Genomic DNA, 23,283 nt, shown 5'->3' with positions numbered 1-23,283 from the left:
GATGCTACACATATGCGACAGGCTGAGTTTCTCTTCCGTAAGTCTTGCTATAGAAACATTAGGGAAGAAACTTGCTACTGAATCATCACTGTTCTGACAGATAATCTGCACCTCCAGCCTAACACCCAACATGATGTGGCCACTAGGACAAACACATTTCCTTTAAACTCTACAAACATTTCTATTTTGATTTTTTTTTATCAGTTATTTTGCAATCTGGAGTGAAGGAAAGGGGTGGTAGCAGATACACAGCAGCAGACATTTGTGACAACCTGCAGCTACAAGTGAACTTCACAGCATTTCAGCATCAGGACCTCTGAAGTGAAACCATTGCCTTAGAACTCTCTCAGGTAGCAATCACACAAAATAACTTCATACTGCTTCACACCCACATGACTCAGTTCAACAATAGATGATGATTTATTCAGTTAACCAAAAAATGATTATTTGCATGCAAGAAGAGCAGCTCTCTGGACAGAAACCATTGTGTGTAGATGCTGCATTATTGCAGAGCCACAGGTATTTTCCTGACTTTGATAACGAACTACTTTAAACTTCTCTGCTGTCATTAACTGATGTTGAGAAATGTCACAGCCACATCAGGCAGTGCTGTAAATCTGGTCTCTCTTGATGCATGTGTGGCAAGGCGCAGTGTTTCAGTAAAGACTCCACATGATGGAATTAAAAATATTATTTTCAACTTGGCAAAGCTGAGATATCTTTAACAACTCTTTCTACACAAAGGAGTTAGATCTTAATCTTTCAACTCTGAAGAACAGGTTTTAACTTGAACTCACAGAGCAGAGGATCGATTTTGTAACACTGAACACAGCAGAATGGCACTGGGATACAATCTTTATCACCCCAAAACCTGACATAAACCGTAACACAGTTAATACATTATTTTGGGATAGGTAACTGCTGTTTGCACCCTACAGTATTTTCAGTTCAGTTCCCAGTGGGAAAGCCACCACTACCTACAGTCATTCAGCTGCCTCAGGACAGAAGCGAAATGCATCACAGGGGCCTTCAAGAGGGCTGTTTTGCAGACATGGAGAAGTTTCACTTCTCAGCTAGCTTTTTCCCACCTAGAAAAAGCTAACAATTGAGTATTACTCACAGTATAAAATCCTCCCAATATTCTACTATTGCAGAAGTCAGTAAAATCACAGAATGGCTTGTGTTAGAAGTGACCTTAAAGCTCATCCAGTTCCAATGACCTGCCACAGGCAGGGACACCTTCTACTAGATCAGGTTGCTCCAAATCCCATCCAACCTGGTGCTGAACACTACCAGGGATGGGGCAGCCACAGCTTCTCTGTGGCAGCCTCTGTCAGTGCCTTACCACCCCCTCCCGAGGAAAGAGCTTCTTTCTAATGTCTCATCTCAAATCTCCCCTCTGTCAGATTAAAGCCATTCCATCTCATCCTGTCACTACAAGCCTTTGTGGAAAACCCCTCTCCAGATTTCTTGTCAGCCCCTTTAGGCACTGGAAGCCGCTCTAAGGTCTCCCCTTAAGGAGCCTTCTTCAGGCTGGCCCAGCCCAGCTTTCTTAGCCTGCCTCTGTAAGCAGAGGCTCTCCAGCCCTTCCAGCATCTTTGTGGCCTCCTCTGGACTTGCACCAACAGGTCCACAATTTAATGAGTTTTGATCCAAAAACCAGTGAACTGCAGAACATTCATTTCACCTACTAAAGCCTTTGGCTTACTCTTGCTTTTGCTTCCTGGTTAGCCACAAGCTGAATGAGTTGCTAGTCATAAATTACTTATGTAAACTCAAAGAAAGTGCACCTAAAAAGTACTTCATTTCAAAGGCAGAAATTTTTTTGCAGGGGTTTGGTTTTGTTTGGTTTGGGTTTTATGTAGCAAAATTAGCCCCATAGGAAACATGAGAAGTTGCCTCCAACATCGTAAACTATCACTCACTTACATGGGCAACATTTACACTGTAGTTTACATTGAGAGAAAGCACAATGCTGAAGTAAAAAAGCCAATGGAGTCTGCTGCCATGAAGAGTAAACTACTTCCTTTGAAAAGGGGAAAAAAGAAAGCATTTCAGAGTTGGACTACTGTGGGTCAGTGGCTTTTACTTGTTGCCAGACAGAAAGGCCTTGAAGTACTCTTTCACAATCTAGAAGTCGATGTTTCAGTCCTTTAAAGTAATCACAAAGCACACAGGATGTTGTAAGAGAGCACAGACAAAAAGCTTATTTTGCAGACATTCAATAATGTGATTTCTCACTAGGAGACGTATTTTAGAAGTTATCATATCACACAAAAGGACAAATTCTAAGTCACCTGTTATATCCAAAAAATTAGGTACTACTTCAAAGGTATCAAGTTATTCAGGATGAGCTCAGTCAGGACAGAATGCTGCCCTTAAGGGACCTCAGTATCAGGAACAACCTTCCTCAGAGGACCTCTGCGTACTGATAAGCTACGATCCCTCACTCCATCCTGGACTACTACCTACCTGACTTTTTTATTTCAGTTATGCCACTGATTTCACCTAACTGTTAAACCTGCCCTCCAATTGGTCTATTTACTGACACCCCATCTAGAGAAGACTATCAAAAGGATTAAATCATTAGGATCACAAACCCTTGCATAAAAAAGCTACCAAATATAAGTAGTTACTGCACTTGCCCTTACTCATGTGTAAATTTCTGTAATGAAATATTCACCATGGTCATATCATTATAAATCTTATTATAACTACTAAGCACTTGGATGCTTAATCATGAATGAAAACAAGAGCTCATTCCAGTTTCATATTCCAAGTTTGAGAGCCATGTGAGTGACAAAAAGATCAGTTGCTGGCTTACAGCGTCTTCCAAAGTAATGCAGATGCTCATTTCATGCACTGTATAATATTCAGCTTTACTCAAGAATTCTGATGTCTGTCAGAATATACCTGCAACAAATATTCCAGGTCCATCAGGACATTACAGTAAGCAGCAAGAAAAACTGGAGGCTTAGCAGCATCCAGTGATCATAAATTGTGAACAGAAGTCCAGAGGTTTTCTATGTATATATGTACAATTACTGCAACACATACAAGCACTTTTATAGAAGAAGAATTTGTAGCGTTCTGCTACATATTTAAGTTACTTAGAAAAAGAAAAGTCTTGAACTCATTAGCCTTTTACACAAATATTTACTGGATTATAAATACAAATATGACCAGTGAAGATTGGTTTTTTACAGTTTTGTAAGGTGGTTTTTGCATAACATCTTAAAGTCTGAAATGCTAGCACATGATAATGCTTCCTCCATTAACATAAATACACAAAACCTACTATGACTGTACATTTTCATTGTCATGAACCTTCCAGGGTGAAAGCTCTGATAGAATGCTTCTCTCTTCTTTAGTTCTGGTCCTGCTGTTAGATTTTTGTCCTTCCATATATTAAAACTACCACTTCCACGATAAGCACTCAGTATAAAAATATTACCTACACACAGGTTTCCTGACAAACTTGTGCTTTCACCACAGCCATTTAAAAAGCACTAGATGGAGATATAGTGTAAGGGAGGGTAGCACAAACGTAGACTTAGTCCTTTTCAGAGGGAGAGTTAAATCCCAGATCATACTCTTCTTCACATCTACTCTGAATCTCCTCTCTTTCAGTTTGAAACCATCACTCCCCATCCCAGAGGCCAGCTCTGGCTAGCCAGTGCAGAAGTGTGTTGGCAGTACATTCCTAAAAGCATGGATAATGCCCTGTTGCGCTGACATCTCAACACTCAAATCACACAGCCTTTTAGCAATTGACTCAAAAACCTGCTTTACCTTTGTGTTGAGTGATCCACAGTGACAAGTGGGAACTGAAACACATGATAGGCAGAGGTTCCTAACATGAGAACACACTACACCAGGCTATCCCTGCATTGGATTTTTTTTCAGCCTGCAGCCTATACTCTTTAGCCCCTAGCTTAACAAGGCTAGTCACTGTAGTCAGTGTGATGCTATTTGCTCAGAGCTGAACATGCAAAGCTGGCATATAAGAAATGGCTCTGAGCAATGAAGGAAAATCTAGACTTCTGGGTATTTGGTGTGTCTCTAATTCTGGCTGCTGTCATGGCAGGCACTTAGCAGGGCTGACGTGCCATGTTCTGAATCTGCACCATCTGCTGCTCTTTAGCTGACGAAAGCAGCAACATGCCACCACTCACTGGCTGCTGCTCATTAGCTGACAAAAGCTGTTCGCAGTGTCTGCCTTGTTCTTTCTGTAATAACCTAATATAGAGATGTACAAAGAGCAAAGGAAATAGGAAACAAAGATGACAAGAGTAAATTATGAGCTTAACTAAGAATATTAGCATATTCTTAAATTTCAAGAAGAGGCTCCTTCCAGCAATGGGATGCTGTGACCTCAAGGAATATGTCAACAGGTATATATAAAGGTCAGCATTAAAGATAACCCATTTACCTCAAAAGGGTAAGCCGATCTTTTGACCCGTTTTTCACTTGTTTGACACAGCGCCCTTGTGCAGAGACTCTGTGGCTGCCCCATCCCTGGCAGTGTTCAAGGCCAGGTTGGATGGGGCTTGGAGCAACCTGGTCTAGTGGAAGGTGTCCCTGCCTGTGGCAGAGGGCTGGAACTGGATGAGCTCTGAGGTCCCTTTCAACCCAAACCAGTCTGGGATTCTATGGTAAAATCTAAGTGAGATAGGTTAATTTTCTTAACTTTTTTTTCTTGCTGTTGCAATAAAAGCCTGATACTTATTAGAGACTGCAAAGCTTCAGATATTTTATACAGATACCTTTAATGCCTTAGAAAGTGAGAAAAGCTCACTGGCTTAAAGGAGAACTATGTATGGAGATTTCCACAGCACAGTTATTAAAGCTCCCTTATTTTAAAAGGGATAGATAACTGGTGGTGAAGAGAAGGTATAAAGTTTTAAAGAAACAAGAGGTTTTAACAAAACATGGTATTTCTAGTCAGGTAGTTTGGCAGAAGCTATTCTTTCTTCCTTCTGCTCCGTAAGCAAAGCTAATGATGTCTTGGAAGTGTCCTTGGAAAGGTAAGCTTCTTACAATTCAGCTTCAGTTTAATGAAAATCTCCATAAAGTATATATGTGAAGGAGCAACACTGGTCAGATGAAAAGCAGTAACTTCTCAGAAATTTTTCAGTCACTCTAGAATCCCATGAAATTCAAGGTTTTTTTTTTTCACTGCCAGCTGGATTTTAAATTCTAGTGTTATGCTGCAGCATCATCTTGCTGTCTGGGTAAAACATACAGGCTGGAAAGTTTAATGCTAAATAATGACTGAATAACATGAACTGAGCCTTAATTAATGCTAAGAAAAAGATGAAATCACAGAGGAGAACCAGATCAGACTTTTTTTAGCTCCCTAGAACTAGGAGTACTGTAGAAAGGATTAAAACATGTAAATATTATTAACCAACTCATTTGGTCTATTTTACAGAAAGTTAGTATTAAGTTTCAAAGGGTACAAAATTACATTTTGAGAGAAGAGATCAAAAATAATAGGATACAGTCAATGATTTTGAAATGAACTAGTCTTTATGACAGTGAAGGTCAACTTAAAGCACTAGGCCAGTGTGCTGGAAGAGTATACACATGATCCCTAAAAACCACAGTCTTCCACTGAAAGAAAGTAAATCAAGTCTGTCTCAATGTATCCATATGTCAATAGGGGTTTAGGTACCAGCTACCAAATGCTTTATCTAAATTGGACACTTTGAAGAACGTTAAAGACCTGAAATAATAGGAAGGTTCCACATCTTCTTCCAACAACGGCTAAATTAAAAAACGAATAGTATTTTTGCTACTTCCCTAATACACACTACAGAGCACACTGGTAACACTACCCAGACAAGCCTTGTAATATTAAGCACGTTAAAGTTATAGCAATGTCACTTACGGCATTCTCGCTCATCACTGTCATCAAAGCAGTCTGGCAGCCCATCACACTGCCAGGCCCCCGGGATACAGCGCCCATTACTGCACATGAAGTTTCCAGGAATGTTGCATTCATTTGTGAAGTTATTCCCAGGCAACAGCTGGCTCTCTGAGACAAAGAAAAAAACAGAAAAGTTTACAGGGGTTTTTAAAAGAGGCAGCAAAAGCGACCACTAAGCAAGGTGTTTATCAGTGATTGAATAAAGACAAGACAAAAGGATCCTGACTCTGGTAGTTTTCTCATTATCCTATCAGTCTCCTGAGAATGGTACTCAGTAGTACTTTCTTTTCCTTAAATTATCATTTTAGCTGCTCTCCATTCACACTCCCCACTTCACAGATTTATTTCTTGCTGGTTTCTTTCTAGGAACACACATGCAGCCTTCTATATATCCTTAGGTCAAAGCCAAGTGTCAAAAAATACAAAGAAAGATCTTTCCTTCATAGGGTCAGTCTAAACCAAAAGTCAAACAGACGAGGCTGTAGGAATCCACCTTCATACTCTCTGACTTTTGTAACATCAGTACTTAGCTTTGCAGAATGTTTTTCTGCTGTTACTCAAGGGGAAGGATCTACGTAACATACTAACTAACTTATACTAAGTTTTCAATTAACTTAGAATTGAGGTTTTTGGTATTAATCTAGTTCCCTGGACATCTGTCGCCAGGCTAGTAAGGCAGTTGGCATTCTAAGAGTCTGCCAGGTGGAGGGAATTTAGCAGTAGGATGCTATACATCAAGAAAACAGCACAAGGGGGAAACCTAAAGATTTGCCATCAAGATTGAAGATTAAATACAGCTCTAGTCAGCCATTTTATTCTACCACATTTCCCACTTTGTGCATCGCTTCTGGAATGCCGATATCACAAGAACACAGAGTTCAGTGAAAGAAGATGATGACACTCAGTGGTTTTAATAGGCACCAAAATGGCATGTCCTGTTGTCAAGCTGGAGGGAAGCTGCAAGCCAAGGCAGCGATGAAGAAAGAATATCCTTCCCTCTGTCTTCCTCCATCATGCTCCAGACTAGTGCTACACAACATGCACTTGACCATCTTACAAAAAAGGGAAGCACAAACCTTCGCACATAAGAGTGGAGGTGTCACTAAAACATCCCTCCTCCCGCCACCTGTCTGCAAATTTTTATGGTTTAACAGCAGGTTCATGTTGAACACCTGGTTCAACACCAGCAGGCCAAGTGCCCCACACTTCAAGGCTGCATGGGGCACGGAGCAGATCATAGCTGCCAGGATCAGCATTCTCAGGGAAGTGTGTTCCAGCAGGCCCAGGGAGGAACCCACTCTGTACAGGCATTTTTGAAAACTCAGCTGCCAAAACAGTAAGCCTGTAAGCATGAGGCTTTCCAGAAACTCCTGAATTGGCCAAATATGGATTGGTCATAAAGCATCCAAGAGCTTCAACAGCAGAACCTAAATCTTTTCTCCAAACTCCCCCTAAAATATAGCTTTCAAATCAGTAGGACTTTCCTGTAAGTTGTAATTACTTCCATTAGAAAGAATTTCTGAGTTCTAGGATATTCAAGGCCAAGTTGGATGTGGCCTTGAGCAACATGATCTAGTTGAAGATGTTGCTGCTCATTGCAGCAGGGTTGGATTAGATGACCTTTGAACCCAACCCAAACTATTCTATGACTATGATCTCTCCCTGTAGCTCTTTGCTACCTTCTTGTCTCATCTCATACCTACATTTCCCATCCAGCCCACTCTACTACCACAGGGAAACTGTGCATATTCAAACAAAAAACCCCACTGCAAACACTAATGTAAAACCCTCATCTAGACTTGGGCAATTTTCTAGCTAATAATGGATACCAGATCTGTCTCCTTTGGAGACAGGCTGAGAGAGCTGGGCTTCTTTAGCTGGGGAGACCTTAGAGCAGATTCCAGTGCCTAAAGGGGCCAACAAGAAGTCTGGAGAGGAGCTTTTCAACAAAAGCCTGTAGTGACAGGACAAGGGGGAATGGCTTTAACCTGACAGGAGATTTAAATGAGGTATCAGGAAGAAGTTCTTCCCTGCGAGGGTGGTGAGGCGCTGGCACAGGTTGCCCAGAGAAGCTGTGGCTGCCCCATCCCTGGCAATGTTCAAGGCCAGGTTGGACAGGACTTGGAGCAACCTGGTCTGGTGGAAGGTGTCTCTGGGATTCTATGATCTTTTCCATTTTTCTAATAAGGTCCATACCAATGTCAGGTTTTGTGCAGCCAACTTATTATGCTGCCTTTAGGCACAGGCAGAAATTCCTTCAATCTGGCAGAGCTGACTTTCCAATAGTTGACATATTTACCCTGAAGCCTCTGACTAATTTTGAATTCAGCCCAAATATGAGCTACATGGACACTTGTAGTTAAGAAAAGGAGGAAGGGAAGAAGGGGATAGAAGTGGTCCATTTTCACTGCAACACATTGCTCACTTTGGGAAGCATACCATCTGGGCTGAGTAAAAAAAGGGACTTGTGTTTCACTTTGAAGGGTCTGAGTAAGGAAAGTCAATCTGTTTTAGCAGTCACTTATAAAATGCTCGCATCTAAATATTTAATACTCACTGAAAAAAAGAATCAGGGGAAAATAAATAAAAGGGTAAGTCATGCTGAGCACTTCACACTGCGGAAAGAAAGCAAGTCAAGGATATCTTTCACACACAAAAACAAAAACAACTTTTTACCTGGAGGCACTCCAGAGAACTGTCCCCCTTTACTGAACAGATCACTAATCGTAACACTGCTGCTTCTGTATCGGAAACTATCATTAGTAAGAGTAGATAATCACTCTGGACAAGGAGGTTTTGAGGAAGAAATATAAGACACTTACATGTTCAACACCCTCGTGAACAATGACAATAACTTCAGCCTCTTTGCAAAACGGATCTGTTGCCAATGACAAAGCATGAACTCTTAATTGCCAATTGTTTGGCACATCTGTGGGAATCTTCGGATCTGCACTGGATAGTTTCAGTGGATTACTGCTTAAAGCTTTTCAAATGTGAGGAAAATTATTTTGATCCTGGCTGATATGGAGCTGTGAGGCTGATGAGGTACTCAGGATACTTTACTATCACATGATAGAGCATGAATTCATTAAAGTATGGAACATTCTTTCTTCCTGCTTATCCCTTTGCTGGATGTAACTCCACACCAGGTTTGTTTTCAGCACATCCAAAATCTCCTCTTTACTGAAACCTGCAATGTGTGGTGAAAACAAAAGGAGAGGAACTAGAACATATCAGTAGCTGGATTTTGAAGCAAAATGTCATCAAAAAGATGCAACCTTCAATACCTGCCAGTATTTGTAAACCAGCAAAACACATCACAACTAGAGGCAGGTGAGCTGTAACAGCAGACTTCAACAAACACCTTTTGATCTTCCTCCATCATCTTAAAGAGGGCAAACAAGTGGTGTTAAGTAACTGGTAAGATATTATGAGACTTGATTTCTCAGAGACTGCAAAACTATTTACAAATGCTTACATTCAGGTCCATCTGCTCCTGTAAATTTAGCCACTAAGAACTGATGTATCTTATCATACTTCTTTGTGTTGACATGAAGTATCTGACTCGCTCTGCATCTACTTTGTAGATATCTACTAATGCAGATGATGCACCCAGAAGAGTAATTCAAAAGCTGAGTGTGAAGAAACTCCAAACATTATGCTTGGCCTATAAACTTGCATTTAACATGTGCATGCATGAACTTCGCTGGCTATAAAAGTGTCTTGTCAGCAAAGTAACACCAGTGGAATTAAGGCACACTTGGCTTAATGGTCACTGGACTGAAACAGAAGGCAGAGCCAATGTGTGCTTACGAGGAAACAGCAAAGTCATGACTCCTGAATCCACACAAAAAATCTGTAGCAACAACTTAACCTCTTTACTACACTTTACCTATGTTAAAAAGAAACGAAGGCGCTAGTTCTGAAGAGGAAGGTCCTATACTGAATTCAAGCATGTAGTACATAAAAGATTGCCCATTAACAGCACCAAACAGGTAGGAAAGTACACTAACGAGGATGAAGTTTACTTTCCATCTCTTCAGTGAACACCTTTGATATAATAAAAGAAGTTGTTTGCAGCTGCATGTTCATTAATCTCAAATTCCCATAAATGCTAGTCTTCATCTTTATTTGCTTTGCTATGCACTACTGCAAAGGCGCCTTGCCAGAACAGCAAAAAAGCAACCAAGTGCACATTCAGGCTGGCTTCGGGAAGCAAAGAATAAGACAAGCTCTCTCCCGCCCTGCCGCAAAGCCTCTGACATCACCTAAGCCATCTGTCACAAGTAAAGGACACCTGCCAGTGATTATCAACAACTTAAATCCTCTTGAACTGTTTTAATCCCTATCCTTCCCTATCCTCATTTAAACTGCCTGATGATTACATTGCATATGCAACACTGGAAGTCATGAGGGTTATTTGTAAAGGCAGATTGACAGTCCCATTGCAATAGGAGTACTCAAAAATGTTTCTTCACAGAAGCAGTGGGTGAATTAGTGATTATTCAAGGAACCGCTCACTTTTCAGGTTCAATTTCCTGTCTTTCAGTTTTCCAACTGTGACCCAAAAGATGCAATATATTCAATACCTAGCATTTTCAAGATTTAAAATTGATCAGGCCTAGCCAAAAGAGCAGAAAACCCAATGACTCACTTCCTGCACATGGTGTTGTAAGGTAAAACCAAACAGTTGTTTATTAGAGAATGATTTGAAGGCTGTACTTAACATTGGACAGGTCCTGTCCAACCAAACCAGTTTGTGCTTTACTCAAGGATCTTTCCTAGGTATTCAATACAAAATTGTCTTTACAGAATCACAGAATCCCGAGGGTTGGAAGGGACCTCAAAAGATCATCTAGTCCAACCCCCCTGCAAGAGCAGGGTAACCTAGAGTACATCACACAGGAACTTGTCCAGGCGGGCCTTGAATATCCCCAACGTAGGAGACTCCACAACCCCCCTGGGCAACCTGTTCCAGTGCTCTGTCACTCTCACAGTAAAGAAGTTCTTCCTGATGTTAATGTGGAACCTCCTATGCTCCAGTTTACACCCATTGCCCCTTGTCCTACCACTGGATATCACTGAAAAAAGCCTAGCTCCATCATCCTGACACCCACCCTTTACATATTTGTAAACACTGATGAGGTCACCCCTCAGTCTCCTCCAAGCTAAAGAGACCCAGCTCCCTCAGCCTCTCCTCATAAGGGAGGTGTTCCACTCCCTTCATCATCTTTGTGGCTCTGCGCTGGACTCTTTCAAGCAATTCCATGTCCTTCTTGAACTGAGGGGCCCAGAACTGGACGCAATATTCCAGATGCGGCCTCACCAAGGCAGAGTAGAGGGGGAGGAGAACCTCTCTTGCCCTACTAACCACACCCTTTCTAATGCACCCTAGGATGCCATTTGTCTTCTTGGCCACGAGGGCACACTGCTGGCTCATGGTCATCCTCCTGTCCACCAGGACCCCCAGGTCCCTTTCCCCTTCACTCCTTTCCAGCAGGTCAACCCCCAACCTGTACTGGTACATGGGGTTGTTCTTCCCCAGATGCAAGACTCTACACTTGCCCTTGTTGAATTTCATCAAGTTTCTCCCTGCCCAACTCTCCAGCCTGTCCAGGTCTCGCTGAATGGGAGCACAGCCTTCTGGTGTGTCAGCCACTCCTCCCAGTTTAGTGTCATCAGCGAACTTGCTGAGGGTACATTCAGTTCCCTCATCCAGGTCGTTGATGAAAATATTAAACAGCACTCGTCCCAGCACAGACCCCTGAGGGACTCCACTGGTCACAGACCTCCAGCTAGATTCTGCCCCATTGACCACAACTCTCTGCCTTCTTCCTTTCAACCAGTTCTTGATCCACCTCACTACGTGGTCGTCAAGCCCACACTTTCTTAGCTTATCTATGAGAATGCTGTGGGAGATAGTATCAAATGCCTTACTGAAATCAAGCAAAACCACATCTACCGCTCTACCATCATCCCTCCACTTAGTCACTTCCTCATAGAAGGCTATAAGGTTGGTCAAACATGACTTCCCCTTCATAAAACCATGTTGGCTGTTCTTAATAACCCCCTCATCCTTGATATGCCTAGAGATGGAGTCAAGAATAAGTTGTTCCATCACCTTTCCAGGGATGGAGGTAAGGCTGACTTGTCTATAGTTACCCAGGTCCTCCTTCTTGCCTTTCTTATAGACTGGTATGACATTTGCCATCTTCCAATCCTCAGGCACCTCTCCCCTTTCCCACGACTTACCAAAGATGATGGAGAGTGGCCTAGCAATGACTCTGCCAGCTCCCTCAGCATCCGTGGGTGTATTCCATCCGGACCCATCAATTTATAGATGTTCAGATTGCACAGCTGATCCCTAACCCAATCCTCATCTACCAAAGCAAACTCCTCCTTTGTCCTGACTCCTTCTGGGGCTATAGGAATCTGGGGCCCCTGGGGAGAGTCTGCAGGAGTAAAGACAGAGGCAAAGAAAGCATTCAGCACCTCTGCCTTCTTTGTATCCTCTGTCTCCAGGGCACCCACCTCGTTCAGCAGTGGGCCTGTATTGCCTCTCGTGTTAGTTTTATTTGCTATGTATTTGAAGAAGCCCTTTCTATTGTCCTTAATCCGACTAGCAAGATTAATTTCCAAGGAAGCCTTAGCTGTCCTAATTGCCTCCCTACATCCTCTAACAACTGTCCTATATTCCTCCCAAGTGCCCAGCCCCTCTTTCCATAATCCATAGATTCTCCTTTTCCACTTGAGTTTGCCCAGCAGCTCCTTGTTTAACCACGCTGGTCTCCTAGATCCCTTACTTGATTTCCTACTCCTTGGGATGCTCTGATCCTGAGCTTGGAAGAAGTGGTCCTTGAATGCTGACCAACTATTATGAGCCCCTTTACTGCCTAGTACCCTTTCCCATGGGACTTCCCTTAGCAGTTGATTGAACAGGCCAAAGTTGGTCCTTTGGAAATCCAGAACTGTGGCCTTGCTAGGTATTCTATTCCTCCCCACACAGGATCCTAAACTCCACCATCTCATGGTCACTGCAGCCAAGGCTGCCATTGACCATCACCACTTCAACCAGACCCTCCTTGTTGGTGAGTACTAAATCTAGCAGCGCTCCTCTCCTAGTTGGTTTGTCCACCATTTGCCTTAAGAGGTTATCATCAATGCACTGGAGGAACTTCCCAGACTGTGAATGATTGGCTGTGTGAGTCTTCCAGCAAATATCAGGGTAGTTAAAATCTCCCATGAGGACTAAGGCATGTAGTCGCGAGGCTACTTCCAGTTGCCTGTAGAAAGCTTCATCAACTCCTTTGTCCTGATCAGGAGGTCTACAATAGACTCCCACAACTGTATCACCTGTACCAGCCTGTCTCTTAATTCATACCCACAGACATTCCACTTTCTCCTCATCTGCCCCTGGACAGAACTCAATATATTCTAGTCGCTCTCTCACATAAAGAGCAACTCCACCACCTCGCTTTGCTGACCTATCTTTCCTAAAAAGGACATAGCCATCCATGAGCACATTCCAGTCATGTGAGCTGTCCCACCATGTCTCCGTAACTGCCACTAGATCACAACCTTTAGACCGCACACAGACTTCTAACTCCTCCTGTTTATTCCCCATGCTGCATGCATTGGTGTACAGGCATTTCAGGGAGCGAGCAGAGCACGCTGATGGCACCCTTGGGAGGTGGGAGGCCTTTTGGTCTTCATTAATAGTAGAACAATGCCTCACTAGTTCAGCTACGACCCCCTCGCACTTTGAATCTAACCTGAAGCTCTGTGAGTTAGCTCTGCTAACTCTTGTCCTAGTACCCTTTTTCACCTGTGGGACAGGGTCTAAACTATCCTTTCCCACACATGAAACAATAGATTGATAGTCCTCCCTAGTCCGCCATCCTTCAAGCCCTAGCATGTTTCTCTTGGGCTTGTCCCTAACAGGCTCAGTTAAATCCCCTCCCCCCTTCATATCTAGTTTAAAGCCCTGTCAATAAGCCCTGCTAACCCCTCCCCCAAAACCCTTTTCCCCTGGGACTAGTGTATCCCACCTGCCACCAGCAAACCAGGTGTCTCATACAGCAGCCCATGATAGAAAAATCCAAAACCCTGCCTATGGCACCAGTCACGTAGCCATACATTAATCTGCAGAATCTTCCTATTTATCTCTTTAGTTTACAAACTGTTGAAAAATTACATTCTGTCTGCAAAATACAATAGAACATGAAATTTTAAAGTGCCCCTCAATGCAGGGCCTAATCACTCACCCATAAATCTAGCCTTTAAACATTCATGTGAGATGAAACCAAACTACATACAGATCTGTGTATCACAGAATGGTTTGGATTGGAAAGGACCTTAACGCCCACCCAGTCCCAACTCCCTGCCATGGGCAGGGATACCTTCCACCAGACCAAGGTCTCTCCAAGCCCCATCCAACCTGGCCTTGAAAACTGCCAGGGATGGGGCAGCCACAGCTTCTCAGACCTGTGCCAGTGCCTCACCACCCTCACAAGGAAGAACTTCTGCCTAATACCTCAATCTCCCCTCTGTCAGTTTAAAGCCACTCCCCCTTGTCCTGTCACTACATACCCTTGTGAAATGCTCCTCTCCAGTTTTGTCAGCCCCCCTTTAGTTACAGATACTTTCTCCTGTTATACCAAGGTTTTAGCTACTTGTTCTCTCAAACACAGCCCTGTTTGTCTAACATCTTCTTTGGCAATAGGATACTCCCAACATCATTGCCCAGCATAAATCATAAGCTTGTGTAAACCAGTGAAGACAAACGGAACTGGACAGCAATTCTTGCACAAAGTGAGCACCATGTTGAAAGAAGAATGTATCATTCAACAATGACAGGAAGGGCAAGAAACAAATAAAGAACAACATTGTCTGAAATGAAGTTATATTTGGGATTTTGCAGCATTGTTCAGGTACACAGATTTGAGCTGAGCTGGTAAAAAAAATATATTTGCCCAACCAATACCTAGCAGGTCCAAAACAAAAATCCAATGTCCAAAACTTAATCATATTTAAAGAAATAACCTAGAACAGAAGTTAGGAACAAAAACTCCATTTAACAATAAGCATCTTGGAGAGCCATTGGTTTGTTCTGCTAACTGGAAGAGGCAAGCTTTAAATCTCCTCACACAATACCCTGTATCTATAAAAACCTGCTTAGCACAGCTAACTTTCAATTTCCCCAACACAGAATCTGAACATTTACTTTCAAAGTTTTTAAGTGCTCTTTGAGACTTGTTTCTGCGAGGACTAATTTACTAATACTTTTTTTTTTTCGCACTACACAGGTACAAGAACTGTGGAGAAGGGCTTTTGTCAAGGCAGGTAGGGACAGGACAAAGGGGGAATGGCTTTAAACCAACACAGGGGAGATTAAGATGAGCTCTTAGGCAGAAGTTCTTCCCTGTGAGGGTGGTGAGGCGCTGGCACAGGGTGCACAGAGAAGCTGCCCCATCCCTGGCAGTGTTCAAGGCCAGGTTGGATAGGGCTTGGAGCAACCTGGTGTGGTGGTAGATGGGGTTGGAAGTGGATGAGCTTCAAGGTCCCTCCCAACCCAAACTGTTCTGAGATTCTATGATTATTGGTCAGCTTCAGAAGCACTACATCAAACTAACCACATCTGCTTTTTGTACACAGCTGTGATTAGCTAAAGGTGTTATCTCCTCAACAGCTTAATGTACAAATCAGCATTAGCAGCCACACCTTCCTTCAAACCTGGCTGTAAATTCCTGTCTTCCCTCTTACTATCCAGTTGCATAAACTTAAACACAAGTGGGCAGCAAGCTTTAAAAAAATTAACCTTAAAGCCATTTACTCTCAGCACTCTGTGCATCAACCCACCTGCCAGTTTCAAGGGCATCTGCCATCCCAGAATGCTCATCAGAGAGGAATACACATGCCCTAGAAGGAGGCACAGCCCGAACACCTTCTTGATGCTGTGCATGTGTTTTAAGAGGTTTAGAGGAAGACAAGGACAGTAATCTTTTCTCAGACAGAATCTATCTAAACCAGATATTCTAAAACAAAAACACTCCTTCAATTTCCAACTCCAACAGATAACACTTAAGCTGATAAAGTTGCTTGTCCTTAACAACTATGCCACAATTCCTTCATTAAGCAGTGAAGGCAAAATTTCAAAAGCAGTAATTGTCTTGGCAGCTGCATCTCAAAGTCTTCCCCATTAAGGAAAGCTGCACATCAGAACCATATATGCCATGCTGTGTCCCAGCAAGCATGTAGGTGGTAAAGGCTGGTATCAGATGCTGAGTCCTTACTGCTGAATAAGCATTTGATGACAGGTGTGCCAGAGACAGTCAGGCTCTAAAAACTAACTCACTGTGTGAACATTTTGGAATAAGCAAAGCAAAAATAAGTTATGATAATCATGGAAACATGAAGTAGCTTGTGTTGTAAGGGACCTTAAAGCTTATCTAGTTCCAAACCCCTGCCATGGCCAGGAACGCCTTCAGCTAGAGCTGCCCTAAGGTCTCCCCAGAGCCTTCTTTTCTCCAGGCTGAACAAGCCCAGCTCTCTCAGCCTGTCTGCAGAGCAGAGCTGCTCCAGCCCTAGGAGCATCTTCATGGGCTCTTCTGGACTTGCTCCAACAGCTCCACATCCCTCTTGTGTTGTTGCCCCCAGAGCTGGACACAGCACTGATGGGAGGGGTCTCACCAGAGAAGAGCAGAAGGGGAGAATCCCCTCCCTTGACCTGCTGGTCACACTGCTGGTGATGCAATCCAAGACATGGGTGGTTTATGGGCTGCAAGAACACATGGTTGGGTCATGGGGAGCTTCTCATCACCCAACACCCCCAAGCCCTTCTCCTCATGGTTGCTCTCAATCCAGTCTCACCCAAGCAGCAGTTGTGCTTGGGACTGCCCCACCACACATGCAGGACTATTATTTTAAACGCTACATGTTATATATTATACTCCTGATGCTAGCAGGAGTAACATGCATTTAGAATCAGTACTCCGCATGAGGAAAAGAAAGCAACCTGTAATATTGGTAAGGAGGAGAGAACTGGGGCTGTGTGAGTATATGAAAAGGTCACACCTTGGAAAGAGCCAGCTAGACACAGCTGGGACATGAGGCTCTAAGGAGGCGGCAAAGCCAAGAAAGGCCAGGATGCATGCCAGAGTAACAAACAAAACATCAGTGTCCTTAACAATAAGGAAAAACTCCTCATAAGCTCTTGCTCAACAACACTGAGCTAATTTCCAAGTGTGAGGAGACTGATGACAGATAACCAGGATTTTAATCTAGACACAGAGAGATCTGCAGACTTCCCTCCCCTGGGAAAGCAACTCGGCTCCTGCTTTGAAGTCTTGCCCTAAGAAAACAAGACCAGAAACATCTCTCCTGAGGCTTCCTAAAAATATTGGGAAGAGGAACAACGTTTTTCCAAACAATACACTGAAACAACCATTAAAATTACCAGAAGAATTAGCAGAAGACAATCAGGAAAAACAACAGCTTAAGAGGAGAGGGGCTGTGCCAGGTGCCAGTGATGGCATATGGCCAGTGCTCCTAAACAGAATTGCCTGGAAATAGATGATAAAAAAAAAAAAAGAACAAATCGTTTTAGAAAACGTGAATTTAAGATCACAAGCCATACTAGAGCTTTAATTTCAGAGGACCACTAGGCTGGGTTAGAATAAGCCAGTTTTATTCCACTCTACTGAAAACACAACAAGCTGTGGTACATCCTCAGCAACATCCTTTAGACTACCCAGGATCTCACATCCCACTTGCAATGCTTTGGATACTACTGCTAATACACTGGTCTAATTCAACAGTGAGACTTCACAGGACATGAGCCTCTTCAAATGTCATGCCCTAGGTCTATTTGAAGAGATTTTCCTATTACTTCAGAATTAAGAGGTTTCTTTTATAAAAGACCACGTGCGTTTGCCCTTTCCTGGTGACATGTCATGCACTAGGCAGGCCTCAAAAGAGGGTTAAATGGGGGCAGAAGATGGGGTTCAGGAAGGACAGATGTATACAACAACTAGTGATTTACCTGAAGTTGGAAATTTCACCTAATCACTACCCACAGACCCAGAAAATAATAACTTCAAGTGAAAAATAACAGCTTTTATAGCCACCCACCTGAAGCATGCTTTTGTCCCATTTAAACTGAGCTCTTTGAAGTGCTTTATACAGTAATAATAGAAACCTATACAGAAGATAAAGCAACTCGGTATTTGCTGCATGGATCAGATTTCTGCTGCTTTCTGTAAGCAAATCAACAATAGAAAAATAAATGGTATTTGCACTTTGTCAATAGGAAACACACCATTAGGAAGACACAATGCAGGGATTATATTGGAGAGGCTCATTCTTTCCACAGGAGTTTAGTTTCACCTTATCTATTTCACTTACTCATAGAAGCCTGAGCTGAGAGCAACAACTTTTTTGCATTGTAAAGGAACACATGCCATGTCCCCAACACAGGCAGGAAATTAATGTGCAGTGTGTGGTGTGGCTCTACAACCTTGACAAGACACTGCTGATGAGTTCTTTCCAGTAAATATTACATAGCCAGATCCCATCCACGCAAACCATGTATTATAAACTGGTTTCAAACTAGCAGTAAAATCGGGAGGCTGTTTATGATATAGACAATCTTGAACTTCGGCTCTTTCAACAGTTGCTACATTTAAGAGTGCAGTGAAGAGTGAAGAACACAGGAATCAAGACAGAGGAAAATTTAGCAAAAAAGCAGAAAAACTTTGGATGCATGCATGAGAATAATCCTAGAATCTCAGAATGGTTTGGGTTGGAAGGGACCTTAAAGCTCTTCCACTTCCAACCCCCATGTCACAGGCAGGGACACCTCCCACTAGACCAGGTTGCTCCAAGGCCCATCCAACCTGGCCTTGAACACTGCCAGGGATGGGGTAGCCACAGCTTCTCTGGGCAATCTGTGCCAGTGCCTCAGCACCCTCACAGGACATGAGGAACTTCTTCCTAAGATCCCATCTCAATCTCCTCTCTGTCAGGTTAAAGCCATTTTCCCCTCGTCTTGTCACTAAAGGCCCCTGTCAAAAGCCCCTCTCCAGATTTCTTGTTTGCCCCCTTCAGGCACTGGAAGCTGCTCTAAGGTCTCCCAGAAGCCTTCTCTTCCCCAGGCTGAACAACCCCAGCTCTCAGCCTGTCTCCACAAGAGGGGTGCTCCAGCTCACAGAGCAACTTTGTGGCACTCAAAACTTAGGAGAGCTCCAAAACCTTGCTATAAACCCATGCACTATTTTGCTGACTAAGCAAATGCTAAAAGCTCCACATTCCTCCTGGCATCTATCACATTTATGTATGCTACGAAGTGAACTTTCTGAAGAAGCTAAGGGGCTTCCTATCCAGACATGTCCAGACAGAGCACAGAGCCAAACTGCAGAGCTGGGAAATCACCCACAGAGTTATACAGATGGAGACCAGGAGGAACAGAAAAGATTCTCAGGAATTGTGTGAAATTTTCCGCAGAAACAGAAGTCCATAACATCTCAGTAACCCAGAGAACTCAAGATGCTCAGACAAAAGACACGGCTTCTACATGACAAATTTATCAGTCTCAAAGCACGTATCTGGTTGGTTCCAAGGCAGGACACATTTGTTTTCACACAAACCCCAACCTTAGAATGCACTATGTTCACAGATTTGACAGTCTTTTTTTGCAAGGATCTAGGGAAGCAAGTACTATCATTTGCAGCAGCGCCTGAGACTGGCCATAATGGAGGTTCTGGAGAGCCTTGATGAATAAATACACAAATGAAACAGCAGTTTCAGCATGATGCTGTTAAGGACTAATTTTATTTTTCTGTCTCATTGGCCTAGTTGTCCATTCCCATAATTACCGAAGCAGCAGATATAATTGCAAAGCAGGTATCTTTGACTCCAGTCTCCCTGCCAGTTTAGCAGCAGCTAATGTCTGAAAATTGCAGGGTGTAAATTTAGCGTAGTGGGTCTCACACACTGTGGTTTTTTACTGATTGAGACTGCATTTGATTAATCACAATTAAAAGGAAGATAACACATTTCATGGTAGTTTGTCTAATTTTTCCCCTGATCTCTGAAAGAAATAAAGGAGAAAAACACGACTGACCGCATAAGGCAGCACAGCTCAAAACCCTGCATTTCTGAGTTTCAACAGTTATTTCTTTCAGGTCAACGAGCAGAGAATTGCTAACACCATGCAACGTCAAGACTTCTGCCAAGCAGCTATCACATCTGGGTAAGATAAGGGAAGCAGTAAGAGATGTCTTTGGAATACAAGGAAAACCAGAACATATTTTCTCTGTAACAAGCATGTTCACATTTCTTTTATAGCCCCCAAAAATAAGCAACTGTCTGGTTCTAACTGTGGCTCTCCATTATCAGTCACATACATATTTGCACCTTTCCTTCTGTCCCTCCTACACACCACAAGAAGTTCAGAAGAAAATGAACATAATAGATATTTTAAAGGATGTTCTGGCAGGTAATACACAGTACTAAACTAACAGCTAGTGCTATCAAAACAGACCACCAGAACATTAGTCAAGGTTTCTCCTATTCCACTTAACACAGGCAGCAATCAAGCACAGCAGTCTCCAGCCTTTGCACTTCCACGAGCTGTTGTATCTGTGCATCACTGCTGTTACAATAACTCTTCAATACATCTTAACTCTATGACAATTCTTATTGGACAGAACAACACCTCAACTCCCTTGCAGCCCTTACTGGCTGCTCCTTATTCGTATTTAGATTTTCTAACAAAGTACCTAAGCACACTTACACTGGACCAGAAGTGCTGCAATATGTAATCTCACCTTGAACATGCTGGCCCATATTTCATAGAATGGGAACCAAAAACCATAGAATGGATTGGGTTGGAAGGAACCTAAAAAAATCATACAGTTCCAACCCTCTGCCACAGGCAGGGACACCTCCCACTAGACCAGGTTGCTCCAAGCCCCATCCAATCCAGCCTTGAACACTGCCAGGGATGGGGCAGCCACAGCTTCTCTTGGCAACCTGTGCCAGTGCCTCAGCACCCTCACAGGGAAGAACTTCTGCCTAAGAGCTCATCTCAACCTCCCCTCTATCAGATTAAAGCCATTCCCCCTCATCCTGTCACTACAGCCCCTTGTCAAAAGCCTGTCCTGGGTTCAGCAGTAGCAGTCATTTTTCTCCTTCTTGGTAGCTTGTGCAGTGCTGTGTTTTGACTTTTGGGGTGGGAACGGTTGCTGATAGCGAGCATGTTTTGAGTTGCTGCTCAAATGTTTGGTTTGTCCAAGGCTTTTTCTGAGCTCATGCTCTGCTAGGGAGGAGGGGAGGCTGGGAGGAAGCAGAGACAGGACACCTGACCCAGGCTAGCCAAAGAGGTATTCCATACCATAGCACGTCACACCCAGGATGTAACCGGGAGTTACCCGGAAGGGCTGGAGGACTCTGGGGGGGATGGAGTAGGTATCGGTCGGTGCTCGGTCCGGCAGGGTGGGGTGAGTTATGGGCTGGTGGCTGGTGAGGTGTTGTATTCTCTTCACTTGTTATTGGCTTTATCATTATTACTATTATTAGTGGTAGCAGTAGTGATTTGTGTTATACCTTAGTTATTAAACTGTTCTTATCTCAAACTGTGGGGGCTACATTCTTTGGATTCTCCTTCCCAGCTCTCCGAGAGTTGGGGAAGCAAGGGGGGGGGGGGGGGGGGGGGGGGGAAGGGGGCGTGCATGAGCTCTGTGCTGGTTGGTTTAAACCACGACAAAAGCCCCTCTCCACATTTCTTGTCAGTCCCTTTAGGCACTGGGAGCTGCTCTAATGGCTCCCTGGAGCCTTCTCTTCTCCAGGCTGAACAAGCCCAGCCCTCTCAGCCCATCTTCATAGGAAAGGTGCTTAACATCCAATAGTCATTTTTCTCTTGGGGAAGCCTGAAGTGAAAACACTTGGAAGCAATTATTTCTTTAAAAAGGCACCTAAGGTTCTTCTTAGACACATTTCTTAAAGTTTGATCCCAAGCCACTAAAATAACTTCTACTTTTCTTAAAAGACAAGATGACACATTCTGCTCAGATTTTCTGTCATAGACTTGCAGAGTCACAGCTCCCACCTTCCCAGTCAGAAAGTCCAGTTAACTGCAGTCATCCGTACACTGAGGTTTTCTCTCTTCTCTCAATCCACTTCATTGGGATCAGAGGAACAGGCCTTCACAGGTAAGGTATAAAGCTCCTTGAGTTAATGGACCCTGCTATAGCCTTAGAAAATTAGTTAAATAGTTCAGAAACAGATCATATACTTCAGAGAAGACGCAAAGCAAATGGAAAAAAATGATGAAAAAGAGCAAAGACTTTCCTCCTACAAAAGTGGAAGTGGGTTTTAATTTAACACAATTATCTTCCCTAAACTTTTCCTGCCATTATATTACCAAATAGTGAGAAATTACTGCAGTATATGGAGATCAGCACATTAGTACAAAAAAAAATAAAAATAAAAAAAAATCACTGTTACAAAGACAAATATACTTGGCAAAGACAATGAATCCTGCATTTAGATCACATAGACCATGAAATCAGGACCTTTTAAAATCATGGGTTTACAACAAACAAAATAAAAAAGCAACTACCCTTCAAGATGCTTCCAAAAACGGGCACTGTAATGCTTAGTGACAATCTGTCACAGCAATTTCACAGGACAGCTCCACTTTCCTGTTAGCAGGAGACATGCCACATCAGCAGAACACAAGAAGCCATGTTGCCTGGGACACAGGACAAGCACCATCATGAGACACAGGTGAAGTCACTGGATAACATGTGACTCACATTACACAACTGGCCTGGCTTTGGCTGAGGCAGAGTTGATTTTCTTCATAGTAGCTGGTATGGGGCTATGTTTTGGATTTGTGCTGGAAACAGTGTTGATCACACAGGGTGTTTTTGTTATAGCTGAGCAGTGCTTACACAGAGCCAAGGCCTTTTCTGCTCTGTACTCCATCCCACCAGTGAACAGGATGGGGGCCCACAAATTGCTGGGAGGGGGCACAGCCAGGACAGTGAATGAATTCCTTGTTTTGCTTTGCTTCAGTGCACATGGCTTTTGCTTTACCTGTCAAACTGTCTTTATCTCAAGCCACAAGTTTTCTCACTTTTACTCTTCCCATTCTCCCCCCACCCCAATGGAGTGCAGTGAGCAATAACAACAAACTGTGTGGGGCTGAGTTGCCAGCTAGAGTTAAACCATGACAATACATCAGGCTGTTCTGGCTATCAGAGACACCAGTGCAAGTGCCTCCCAAACCCCTTCATTCTAGGCAGGCCTTCATTTGCCAGTAGGTAAGAGATTGCTCATCATTCCTTGTA

The 23,283-nt window shown here is 43.3% G+C and overlaps 1 protein-coding gene across 3 annotated transcripts in view; it reads right to left on the bottom strand.

The window, feature by feature from the left end:
- The window catches only part of LDLRAD3 (low density lipoprotein receptor class A domain containing 3), a 92,419-nt gene that overhangs the window by 54,058 nt on the left and 15,078 nt on the right, over nucleotides 1-23,283 (bottom strand). For all 3 annotated transcript variants that reach the window (XM_034065612.1, XM_034065613.1, XM_013129447.3), the window contains exon 2: nucleotides 5,894-6,040. In XM_034065612.1, coding sequence (XP_033921503.1) covers nucleotides 5,894-6,040 — 147 coding nt within the window. The remainder of the gene's footprint in view (nucleotides 1-5,893; nucleotides 6,041-23,283) is intronic.

Source organism: Melopsittacus undulatus, chromosome 8 (assembly GCF_012275295.1).
Source record: "Melopsittacus undulatus isolate bMelUnd1 chromosome 8, bMelUnd1.mat.Z, whole genome shotgun sequence".
Taxonomy (NCBI): Eukaryota; Metazoa; Chordata; class Aves; order Psittaciformes; family Psittaculidae; genus Melopsittacus; species Melopsittacus undulatus.
This window is presented reverse-complemented; position numbering and strand designations above follow the sequence as displayed.